Source organism: Eurytemora carolleeae, unplaced genomic scaffold, assembly GCF_000591075.1.
Source record: "Eurytemora carolleeae unplaced genomic scaffold, Eaff_2.0 scaffold47, whole genome shotgun sequence".
In the NCBI taxonomy this organism is placed as follows: Eukaryota; Metazoa; Arthropoda; class Copepoda; order Calanoida; family Temoridae; genus Eurytemora; species Eurytemora carolleeae.
The window spans coordinates 249,080-262,036 of NW_019396039.1; the positions used below are offsets into that span (position 1 = coordinate 249,080).

Here is a 12,957-nt window from a genome sequence, read left to right on the forward strand (position 1 = left end):
TAAACTAACCTGGAGAAAAATGTTCAGTGTATGTTAAACTAACCTGGAGAAAAATGTCCTGTGTATGTTAAACTAACCTGGAGAAAAATGTCCAGTGTATGTTAAACTAACCTGGAGAATAATGTCCAGTGTTTGTTAAACTAACCTGGAGAAAAATGAACTCTGTCTCTCCGTTAGAAGGAAAATATGTTCTAGTAGCTTCCCACCATCCAGATACTAAAAAAATATTCTTCTTTACTTCAATGTTTTATAAAAAAAAAGGTTGTTTAGCAACTTTTTAGGATCCATCCGTCAAATAAATTGAGTCTTTGCCCCAAACTCTGAATTTTTTAATAACTATTTCTTGGGAACCAAATAACGCAATGTCTTATAAATTAATATTTTTGAAATTATGAATATTAATATGATCAAATAATCTATATTTGAAATATCAAAGGTTTACACCATCAAGTTCAAAGATATGAAGATTAGAAAATTTGAGTTTGTTGCAAATACTCAATTCTTTTGTTTAATGACAAATTCAAGAGCAAACTAAAAAAACTATTTTCCAATAAATGTTGAAAATTCAAAATGGTTTATGCCATATTATGTAGTAATTTTAGATAAAGGAGTTCAGTTTTTGCGCCAAACTCTGATTTTCTAATCTCTAAATCTTTGTAACCCAATGTCGTAAACCTTAGATATTTCAAACTATTAATACTTAGAGATAAAATAATTTAAATTTGAAATATCAAAGGCGTGCAGCATAAGATTGTAAAGATATTGGAATCAGAAGATTTTAGTTTGTTTTTAGAAAACCTTACTTTCTGATTCCGGATTCATCAACCACTCAGGTTTAAACTCCATCCTGAGTCTAGATAATCCAACTATACCCAGAGTCAGGAAGCTCAGGGTGCACAGGAGAACTAGAACCTTCATCACCTTTGTCAGCAGCAACTGAGTAAACAAACCAAACAACCTAAATTAGGAAAATTTTCAAAATTAAAATTATTTTATCCTAAATCTGAAGAGGAACTGAGTTTTTGACAAAAATTTAAATTTTCTAAATCCTAAATCTTTACAATGTAAACTTTTCAAACATTTGTTCTCACAGAATTCATATCGAAGGTCTACGACATCGGGTTAAAAAGATATAGGGGTGAGAAAATCAGATTTTGTAGCAAAAACTAAATTCATTTCCAGTTATAATAACGAAACAACGTTCATGAATTCTACTTCAGTTGCTATTACTTACTTCTCCATAAGAGGTTCCTGAGTTTTATCCCTTCTTGTAAAGTTCTTGTGTTCGTAACAACAAATTAAACCGTTTCTTCCCTTATTCACTCTTTTCTCGTCCAGGAAGAGAAGCGCTGTAAACCAGCTAACCTTAATTACATTCAAATAAAAAATGTTAAGAATAGAATTAAAAAAGTTTTTACCTGGAGGAGAAATATGACAAATATTCCTACACCAGCATACACACAGAAGGATCTAAACATACGGGGCATTGTAGATATGTCATTATAACCATCTTTATTAAGATCATCATTACCGAAAACTATGTTAACTTTCTCATTTTTACTCTAGTAATTCTAGAATTTGTTTTCAGGGGCGTATAAAGGCATTTTTCCAGGGGTGAGGGCTTAAAGTTTTTTTCTTTCTTGGGGGGCTCATCACTCTTTGGGATCCAAAAAACCAGTGGAAACCAAAAATTTCACTGATCCTGAATACGCCTCTGTGTTGTTATCGTCGCAATGTTTAAATAACATTCAATACCAATTGATTACCTAAGAGCTGGAAGACTAGTTGTTGCTCCAATGCTAAAAGCAATGAAATCTGTGAGAGAAGTGATGGTGATAGCAACGCCTGCATGAGAGAGAGCAACACTAATCCTGTCCTCCAGCTCCAGGTTCTGCTCACTGCTGGAGAGGGTAGAGAGGGTCTGGACGATGACAAACATGTCGTCTATACCGATACCTAGGAGAAGGAAAGGAAGAACAGTGTGAGCTGCGCTATAGAAGAATCCAACAGCTGAGCAAATTCCGTAACTATAAGAACCAACTCATTGATCATTTACCCTTTAATAGTTTAGCGTGAGTACTTGACTAGGTTAGCGTGAGTACTTGACTATAGGTTAGCGTGAGTACTTGACTAGGTTAGCGTGAGTACTTGACTATAGGTTAGCGTGAGTACTTGACTAGGTTAGCGTGAGTACTTGACTATAGGCTAGCGTGAGTACTGGGAAGCACTTTTGCAATTTAATCAGAAAAGGAATACATTCAACCTTGAACTAATTAAAAGATTTATTAAAATTAATAAAATTAAAACGTCTAATTTGGTTAAAAAGAAAGATAGAAAAAATTTAAGACGAGTAATTTTAAGGAGCATTTTGGCAGTTGGTATAAACTCCTGATGTTTAATTAATTATAGCAAAGAAGGTTAAACAACATGTTTAGTGACCATTGTTAACAAACCTATGTATAATATGTATCTATAGATCCCATTTTTCAAGTTATAAAAAAAAACTACGTTATCCTTCACAATACTGATACTAAAAGGGTTTCCGCGTACCGCGCTGTGAATCAGGCATGCCCAGATCTCTTAATGGATGTTGGCAATCTATGTTGAAAGAATTACAACAAAAAAGGTTTAAACATGTTTTATGGACAAACAAAACCTTTGTGGAATATGTATCTATATGCCATTGCGTTTTAGGGTAATTCGAAGAAGACCCAAAATTTGTTTAACCATGAAAGTAATTGAGTCTTTGCCACAAACTCAAATTTTCTAATTTCTATATCTGTGCAACCTGATTGTGTAAACCTTTGATGTTTCAAACTTAGATTATTTGATCTAACAGAATTCTTAGTTAAAAATAGCTAAGTTCTACGACATTGGGTTGCAAAAAATAGAGTTCATTCTTATTTTATTGTTGAATCTTTACGAGAATCTTCAAGTCAAAAATGATTTGGCTACACTTTTCAATTTATAATTGAACAAGAATAATTTTGAATAAATTTTAAAAAATAAAAGAGTTTTAGATAGATTGAGTCTGAGTTGATTTCCTGGCAACAATACCGAACCCTACTCCGAGCACTCCTCCAATACTCAACCAGATTTTCTGCTCAACACAACTAAAATTCATCAAAATAACATTTCATGGGAAAATATTTCGGGAAAAAATAATTTCACACAATAGATGATGCACAGTTTTGTTGGGAATTGCATTTATTGAGTTTCTGGGAAATGCAGTAAAATGCATATCTAGTAATATCATCCTACACACTGCAAACATTATACCCTATACCTATATATATACATGCATTTCATTGAGGATTTAAAACCCANAATTAAAATACTTTTGTTTGAAGCCGCAATTTTTTTTTAATATAAAAACTATGAATTTTGCAGATTTTTAAAATGGATTTCCAAAAATTTTAAGAATGTACAGAAGGCAAAATTCTTTCGGGCGGCCGTAAACCTTTCCATGGGTACCTGGGGTCATGTGAGGTACCACGATAAAATTAAACCCTTTCGATTCAGTCAGTCGTTTTGACGATTATTTGACACAAACATGTAAACACTTAAACCCACCTAGCCAAGCCAAATATATATATAACCTGAATGTTCCAAGCATAACCAGGACGTAGAGAAGAACAATAAAATAGCCAAGGATCAACATTTTCGCATCTTTAAAGGCCTGACCTTCAAGGGACTCTAAGAACATTCTGGAACAAGGTCAAACACGTCAAATACCTTTTCTAAGTCAAGGACTAAATAGGAGGCTTTGGGGTTACAAGTACTGATGGCATCGTTTTGAAATCCATTCAAGGTTTTTTTTTGTTTAAAGGTGTACAAAAAGAATCTGCAAGATTTATAACCCATTACACAATTCGATTTTATATCAGTTTTATTTTATTACATTATTCAAATGTTTTCTCTCACTCTGACCAAAGATATTAAAAACGGTTTACCAATCGTTTTGAAAAATATCTTGTGTCAGCTTAACATTTTTGCATAATGTAAACAAGCAAACTTCACGAACATACAATTTTGTATGGGATAAACAGACTCTTTTAGACCCTCTTAAAAGTAAAAACTTGAATATTTAAAACGGGCCTCCCATCAGTGTTCACAAAGAGGGAGGAAAAATTGGGGGCTAAATATGATGGCGCTTAGGATGTCTGTTATAGCGAAGGAGCTAAAGAAATGTTTTGAAGGGAAAATTATAGGGGGAGGGGGAGGCGATGGTCTTGCGTTACCCGAGGGAATGGAAAAGATTAAAGAGGTTTATGGGGAACAAATGTGTGTTACGAAAGAAATCGGAAAAACGATGATTCATCAGTTGCTTTTTTTGAGGTGCTTGATTTCCTGTGAACGTGGACAAAGACAGAAACGTTTGAGTATTGTGATCTGTCAGTTAGAGCTTCAATCATCTCTCCTTCAAACTCATGAGAGAACTCATCTACTAGTTCTCCTCTCTGGGCTGAACCTCTAAATATTAGATACAAGGTTATCTATTGGAGAACTGATCTACTAGTTCTCCTCTCTGGGCTGAACCTCTAGATATTAGATACAAGGTTATCTATAGGAGACCTGATCTACTAGTTCTCCTCTCTGGGCTGAACCTCTAGATATTAGATACAAGGTTATCTATTGGAGAACTCATCTACTAGTTCTCCTCTCTGGGCTGAACCTCTAAATATTAGATACAAGGTTATCTATAGGAGAACTCATCTACAAATTCTCCTCTCTGGGCTGAACCTCTAGATATTGGATACAAGGTTATCTATTGGAGAACTCATCTACTAGTTCTCCTCTCTGGGCTGAACCTCTAGATATTAGATACAAGGTTATCTATAGGAGAACTCATCTACTAGTTCTCCTCTCTGGGCTGAACCTCTAGATATTGGATACAAGGCTACCTATAGGAGAACTCATCTACTAGTTCTCTTCTCTGGGCTGAACCTCTAGATATTGGATACAAGTCTACCTATAGGAGAACTCATCTACTAGTTCTCCTCTCTGGGATGAACCTCTAGATATTAGATACAAGGCTACCTATAGGAGACCTGATCTATTTATCTGCATACTCTTTAGTCTTTGATTGACTCTAAACCTATTTCTAAGAACTCTTTGAACATCATCAAACGAACATTTTTTTTTACCTTAGTCTAACGTTTGTCATATTAACTTGAGATAGCCAGGATATTGTTGATATACCAGCTCCAACTATCCGTCCTGTACTATCATATCTAGAATAGAAATAATAAGATTAAAAGTTTTTAAGCAAAAATGTAGATTATTAAAACCTGATATTGCTGAGCATCTTTTTAAAATTCTTTCCAACCATGAACACCCCGCTGGTGTTCTTCATGTTTATGGTTTCAAGCACATCATCCAGAGTCAGGTTTCTGAAAATATTTATTATAAACAAAAATGTTGTTCTATTAATTTCTCTTCGTCCTGACCTTATAATTTGCTCAGATTTATCTCCAATTTCTCCTTCTATCCCCCATAGTTCAAGTATACTCTCCTTCAGAAAAAAAACATTTTAGGACAATTTTGAATATTTAAAAACATGTTAATATGTTAGAATAGAGGATAAGCAACATGTTAACATGTTAGCATAGATGATTAACAACATGTTAACATGTCAGGATTGATGATTAACAACATGTTAGAAAGATAAAAAAACATGATGAATGAATATTTAAGATTTCCCAACCTGAAAACAGACTGTTTCCGCTTGTTTCACCATTGAACAGTAAGGTTCAGGATAGAACTCCCGACTCAATGATGTCGCTAGGACAAAATGAAATATCAAACTTAAATATTTTAAAACTGTACGACAATGAACAAAATTTGGAATTAAAGCATGAACTAAAAAATCAAGAACATGAAATGGTTTAGAAATCAAAAAAGAAATTAAAGATTATGAGAACTAACCTAGTTCAACGGAGAAATGTCCTGAGCTGACCGCAGCTCCGACCTCAGCTAGTTTATGGAGAGAACTAAGACTTAGGGTAGAGAGATTAAACCCTTGACATGAATCAGTTTGGGTCAAATCCTCTCCCCAATCCTCCTCCGCCAACCATTCATCTGGATCCTCCAAAACTCTGTCCTCCGACCTCTTCCTTCTTCTCCTTGCTGTCCCAAGAGACCCAAGACATTTAGGTTTAGCTATGATAGGAACCCTGAAACCAAATCTGTCTAGTCGGATTAATTAAAGGTTTTAAAGAACCATGCTGGTTGTTGGTCCTGAAGGGATTGTTCAGATAGTGTTAAATATGTGCTTTTCTTTAACTGTGCTAGATTTTTACCCTGAAAGAATTGTGGCCCAAAAATGAACTAACTTAAGGCACATCACTTTGTGTGATTGTAAGTGACTGCTTGCTGGGACAAGGACTGAACCAGGGAGTAAGGAATAGAAGGGAGATATAACTGACGCGGTTCGCCCTACCATATGATTATACATACTTTGCAGACGGGTACTTCATTTGAATAAGAAATATTTGTCTGATGTACATTTACTGCGTATATAATAACCTGTTCTGAATATTTCATATACAAATGGAGTACCCGTCTGCAAAGCATCTATAATCATAGGTAGGGCGAACCGCGTCAATTATATCTCCCTTCTATTCCTCACTCCCTGGACTGAACAGTTAAAAGTCTGGGGCACTTACACACAAAAGATTAGACTACAACAGAGACGGCTAAACAGAATTTAAAAAGACCTTTGTCTTACAGAGTTGGTTACCAGCAACTTAAAACTTGTTTCTTTCTTTTAAAGGCTATACTTCAAGGCAATTTATCTTGGCTTTAGATAATTATTAAATGAGTTTAGGTCGCCAAAACATATTATGCTTGAAGATTGATTTAGTTTTATTTAAGGAATTGAGTTTTTGCAACAAACTCTTATTTATCAATACCTATAATTTTGCAACCCAATATATTGATATTGAATACATAGATTATTTCATCTAACAGAAGTCATAATTCGAAATATCGAAGGTCTCCGACACAGAGTTGTAAAGATAAAGGTATTAGAAAATCAGAGTTTTTGGCAAATACTCAATTCCTTTACCTGAAGCAAATATCCTTCCATGTTCTGCCTGATCTAGTTCTGATATGTTTAATCCTATTAAGCACTTCAAGCATCTGAATGAGAACTCCAGGTTCTAGAACATTCTCAGCTCGGAATATAACCTGATGAAACCTGAAGGATAAGAGACAATTAAAATTTATTCTTTTCTTTGAAAATACATCGTTAAATTTTAACAAAAAAGCAGATTTAAAGGGATTTAAAGTGACTTTAAGGGTAATTTCAAGAGCAAAGTGCATGCAACAATATCAATGCCGATTCACAACGGTACCATTAAAAGCTTTGTCTGATCAAGTATCAATTAAATATTAGTGTGTTTCTCAACCTGAGGCCGAATTTAAAGAATTTGAGCCGCGGCTTAAATCCACCAAAACCCGGTTTAAATTAAGCGCCGGCTTAAATCTTGTAACATTTGATACAACTTAAAGTGGAACCAACCATATTTAAGCCGCGGCTTAAATTTAAGCCGCCGCTCGAATTCTTTAAATTCGGCCTCTGTTTATTTTCATTTGCGGTTTCTCTGCCAAAGTGACTTGCGCATTTCTTGCTAATAAGATGTAATAGAGAAATTCAGAGAATTAAATACTTTTAGAGTCATTAAAATGACGTTATCATCTACATTATTGATTAGATTAAGGTTTAAAGATACCATTGAATTAAAAATTGTCGTTTTTGCATGGAGGGTCACTTGAAATTACGCGTACAGTCCCTTTAAAGAGAGTGTTCTGCAGTTTAGATGGACTAACTACGGATAAATCGGTCCTGTTTTTATTTTCTCTCACTTTGAAAACCACACTTAATTATTTTCTACGAAGAGAAATATTATTATAAGATATGAATTCCAAGAAAAGACTTAACTTTGTTTTTGTGGAAAGGTTTGCTGGATCCAGTCATACTTGATCTTGAATTCAGATGTTTGGGGAATCCATAGAGCTGCTAGATCAGACTCTTCGTAAAACCTGGAGAAAATCTAGATCAAATCTGGAGGAAATCAGGGGGAGATCTTTAGGAAAGGAATTGAGTCTTTAACACAAACTCTGATTTTCTAATCACTATATCTTTGGAACCAAATGTTGCATACCTTAGATATTTCAAACTATGAATTCTGTTAGATCAACTAATCTGAGTTTGAAATATCAAAGGTTTACAACGTCGAGTTCTAAAGATATTGTGGTTTAAATATTTGATTTTGTTTCAAAGACTCAATTCCTTTTAAGCAAAACTGGAGAAAATCTTGAAAAAAACTTGAGAAAATTTGGAGGAGATCTTGATCAAATCTGTAACAAAACATGATGAAATCTTGATCAAAACTGGATAAAATCTTGTTCAAAACTGGATAAAATCTTGATCTAAACTGGATAAAATCTTGATCTAAACTGGATAACATCTTGATCAAAACTGGATAAAATCTTGTTAAAGACTGGATAAAATCTTGATCAAAACTGGATAAAATCTTGGTGAAATCCTGATCAAAATTGGAGAAATTCTTGATAAAATCTTTAACATAACAGGAGAAATCTTGATTAAATCTTGAACAAAACCGGAGAAAATCTTGAACAAAACTGGAGAATATCTGAAGGAAATCTGAGACAAAACTAGAGAAAATCTCGACAAAAACTTGAAAAAAAATTTGTGGAAATCTGGAGGAACCCTTGATAAAATTTACAACACTAGCCTTAAACGGCGCTTCGCGCCCATCTTCTAAATTAATTGTGAACATGTTCTCTTTCTGTACATCGTAAAACAAAACAAAAATAATTCGCGGATTTTCACAAAAAATTTCGCGGATTTTCAAAATTTTNTCTTTCCATCTTTCCTTGTTCAATTTCGACAAAGAGTAAAACAGATTTTCCCCCTTCCTCTTTCAACTTCAACAGAGAGTGAAAACCTATGAGATAGTTTAAAATTAGAAGGTAAAATAATGTACAGCTTCCCCTGCTAGAATAATACTAATAATAATATTAGTAATAATAATAATAATAATAATAATAATAATAATAATAAAAATAAAAATAATAATAATAATAATAATAATGATAATAATAATATCAATAAAGTCCTACCCCCTGGGTTTGCAAGGTCCAGGTTTGCTCTGGTGTGTAGAGGGACTAGAGGGACTAGATGGACCTGAAGTACCACCTGGACCAGGAACAGGTGCAGGACAGGAACTGTGAAATTTATCACCAGGGTCGGATAAGGATCCTGTAAACAAATATTGAAAATAGAATTTTGAATTTATATATTGTCTGAGATCGTGTCTTCGAATTAAATATTTTTAAATAGTGGAAATTATAAGAAAGGTGATAAAATGTTATATTTATGATTTATATGTATACACTTATCCACGTCAAACTAAAGTTAATTAATTGTTATATTTTAAATGTTTTCAATCATAAGTCCTCTTCTTTAAGGGCAATTGAGAAGAAGAAAAGTGTTTTGAATAAATAATATGCAGCTGGATATATTTTGCTTTTCTTTAGAAAGTTCAGTGTGTAGCTTCTCTGTCTGTTTGTTAATGCACCCATTACAACGTCAAGAGCCTGAACCGAAATATCGGGGCCAGTTTTTTTGTGATCACAAGACCCCAGGGTAGTTTGAAGGCTGGTCGATGTTGAACAATTTTATAAAAAAACTGTTCGACATTTATGATTTTTTAAATTGCACCAATTAACACAAAAAATCTGCGATTATATGAGAAGGATTAAAAATGCTGAGTTTCAGAGCAGCAGTAAAAAGCTAAACTTGAAAACCTTGTTATCTTAAATTTTTATAGTTTAAAACTGTAAAACTCTGTTATAAAGTAGAAATGCGAGAATCCGTAGAACTGTAAAATCAGTGAAAAGTAAATCAATATTTTAGTCATCGATAGTTTTAAAATGATTCATAAAACTTATGTTTACTGTTCATAACTTACTAGGTGAAGTACCCGGCGTTGTCCGTGGAATTTAAAAATCAAGCTTTGAAAAAATTTCAATTTTTTTTAGCCGTTGTTACCCCCGAAGTACTCAAGGGTTCCCCCCCCAAAAAAAAAATTCAGCCCATTCGGTCCAGCCGTTTGTGATATATACAAACAAATACATATATTTATTATATAGTTTCTACAATCAGAAAACTATTAGCTTTTAATATTCTTTTTAAAGAAAGAATTTCAGTAAATTTAATATTAATATATTATTTTGTCTCGTTACTGGCGTATTGCATATGTATTTTGTATATTAGCGGACAAGCATGAATTATTTATGTAGTAAATTTATTGCGAGCCAAAGGCTACGTAATGTAAAACTGTATCAAACGTAAATGACTTTCATTACATTTTTGACTAATTTAAATTTTAAAAAACCTTGTTTATTATAGTCAATTGAAGATGCATTTAGATACGTTTAAAACATCATCCAATAATTTATTGACAAATCAACCTAAAGTTAACAAATTTGAGTTTAATTTGAAATCTTGTTTTTTTAATAAATCTTTATTCAAGTAAACTTATTAAATGACTAGATGAAAGAAATGTTGATTTAAAAAAGTGTGTAAACAAACCTGAAATACAAGAAAATATGTATTTCTATTTAGGGAAAAAAAGATAAAAAGCAAATAGACTAAATAAGGGGTGAAGAGTCCTGTGAAAGAGGTGTGGGTATAGGCAGGAGAGGGAGGGATAAGGGAGCTTGATGGGAAGGATAGTGTAGAATGGAGGTGAGGGAGTGTAGAGTGACAGTACTGCACTGTACTACACTGTACTGTACTGCAATGCACTGTACTGCACTTTACTGTACAGTGCTGCCTGTACTGTACTATACAGTGCTGCACTGTAATGTACTGCACTGCACTGTACTGCACTGCACTTCACTGTACTGTGTGCAATGTAATTCACTGTCCTGTACTTTACTATCGTGCAATGTACTGTACTGCACTGTACTGTAATGTACCGCAATTTACTGTACTTTCCTCACCTGTAAAAGCATCATCTTCTTCATTAATATCTTCCTTGTACTTTAAACTCAAGCTTTCTTTCTCCATTATATTCTATAAAAATATATTATACGCTAGGATCCAGGAATTAAATAGAATACTATACAATGCATGTTTAACATAATTTCAGGCGACCCTTCATGCAAAGATGGCAATATCCGGTTCAAAACGGTACCCTTGAAACCTTCATCGATCAAAAATAAGATATTGTCGTTTTTCTAGCTCTGAAATTGTTAATTCTGATCATTCCTCCTACATATGTTTTCCTTTTGTTATAGAAATGCGCAAGTCAATTTGTAGGAAATAATCAGTTTTCAAAATTATAAACATTTACGAATATTTTGAATAAGTTTCTTTCCTATTTTCATCCCCCCCCCCATATTTTGTTTAATATGTTTATATTTGACCTCAAAATAAATTATTTTAAGATGTCAAAAGCTCGCATCCAGCTTCAACAAGAAATTGAATTTTTATCATATATTTGCTGTGACTTTAAACTTTTTTACGCCCTTTATGCGGGTTTTCTTACTAGTTAAAACTGGTGTTAATGCACGAATACAATTTAAAATATGCATGAACATTAAATATACATTCTTATATATATTTTGATCTTTTTTACATTTTTTTTTCAAAGGCATAATGTTCGGGAACGTTCTGTCAGGTACGGGGGCTTGGGTGCACTTCTTTTGATTGAAAAACTGAAAAGTTTTCCTCATTATACTTTTTAGAGGTAACTTGGTAAAGACAGCTAAAAGTTGCATTCCCTTGGCAAAACCTTCACTGTTTTAAGAACATAGTTTTCAGTTACTCATTATACTTTTTAGAGGTAACTTGGTAAGGACAGCTAAAAGTTGCATTCCCTTGGCAAAACCTTCACTGTTTTAAGAACATAGTTTTCAGTTTTATGTTCATGCAAAATATATGTTAGACGTTTATTTATTTTTTTTCGGATTTCTTTGTACAGCACTGAACGAAATCATTTTGCCGATTTTCCCGGTTTTATCGCAGATTTCGAGAAACCCGTAGCTGCCCATGAAAGCTGTTTTGTAAAAGATTTCATAAAAGGCTTCGCCCGAGAAGTTCAGAAATTTTGACGTTAAAAAAACTTACAGACAGACATATAACGCAAATAAATGCAGAAGTCTAATTTAAATGTGATTAATTTTAATTGTTAAGACTAAGAGTTTTTTCTCGGTTTGTTCTGAAATCTTCTGAAAACGAAATATTCTTAGAAATCTGATACATTGAGCCTAGCTTTGAAAGGTATATTTTTTATGCAATTTGATTTTTTCTTTCTATTTGCAACTTAAATATACTACTAGCTCAAGAGCCCGGCGTTGCCCGTGGATTAAAAAATTGAAAAAACATTTTTTTTAAAATTTCATCTTGAAAATTTTTTTCATACAAATATATATATATATATGAGAGAAGACCTTTACTATAGAGAGATTCAATAATTTTTTAACAGATTTCAGATATGGACAAAGATGCTACAGTTAAAAATAACAACAATTTAGCTCTTTAAGTTTTTTTTTGAATTTTTTTGCTTTTATTTGTAAACCTTGATTCACCAATTCACCTTAATCAAATTAGGTAAACATATGTAGATAAATGAATTTGTGGACTTCAAACTTATTTAATTTTACAATCTGATAATTCAAGTTTTATTGATTTTTAACTTCAAGTTCTCCTTTTTGTATGAAATGAATTTTATCTACAATATTTAAACTTGTCTTCCACAGAAGAAACTTATATAGCGATCAAGTACTTAATCCATGAAAAAACAGCTCACTCGTAAGGCGTATGTTCAATATTTCTTATTGGTCAAAAGGATTTTTGTTGCTGGCATTTCTTGAAATTTTAAGGAAAATATTTACAAGTCCCATATATATATATATATA

At 33.0% G+C, this 12,957-nt stretch overlaps 1 protein-coding gene across 1 annotated transcript in view; it reads right to left on the reverse strand.

The window, feature by feature from the left end:
* Positions 1–8,054, reverse strand: part of LOC111700073 (Niemann-Pick C1 protein) — a 12,413-nt gene extending 4,359 nt beyond the window's left edge. Inside the window, exons 1-15 of the mRNA XM_023470891.1 lie at positions 7,945–8,054; positions 7,070–7,201; positions 5,929–6,176; positions 5,708–5,784; positions 5,451–5,515; positions 5,292–5,393; positions 5,148–5,234; positions 4,351–4,473; positions 3,600–3,707; positions 3,045–3,113; positions 1,767–2,027; positions 1,419–1,470; positions 1,235–1,365; positions 804–958; positions 146–216 (exon numbers count right to left, since the gene is read on the reverse strand). Of these exons, the coding sequence (XP_023326659.1) occupies positions 146–216; positions 804–958; positions 1,235–1,365; positions 1,419–1,470; positions 1,767–2,027; positions 3,045–3,113; positions 3,600–3,707; positions 4,351–4,473; positions 5,148–5,234; positions 5,292–5,393; positions 5,451–5,515; positions 5,708–5,784; positions 5,929–6,176; positions 7,070–7,143 (1,623 nt within the window). The 5' untranslated portion in view covers positions 7,144–7,201; positions 7,945–8,054. The remainder of the gene's footprint in view (positions 1–145; positions 217–803; positions 959–1,234; positions 1,366–1,418; positions 1,471–1,766; positions 2,028–3,044; positions 3,114–3,599; positions 3,708–4,350; positions 4,474–5,147; positions 5,235–5,291; positions 5,394–5,450; positions 5,516–5,707; positions 5,785–5,928; positions 6,177–7,069; positions 7,202–7,944) is intronic.
* Positions 8,055–12,957: the final 4,903 nt, after the last annotated feature.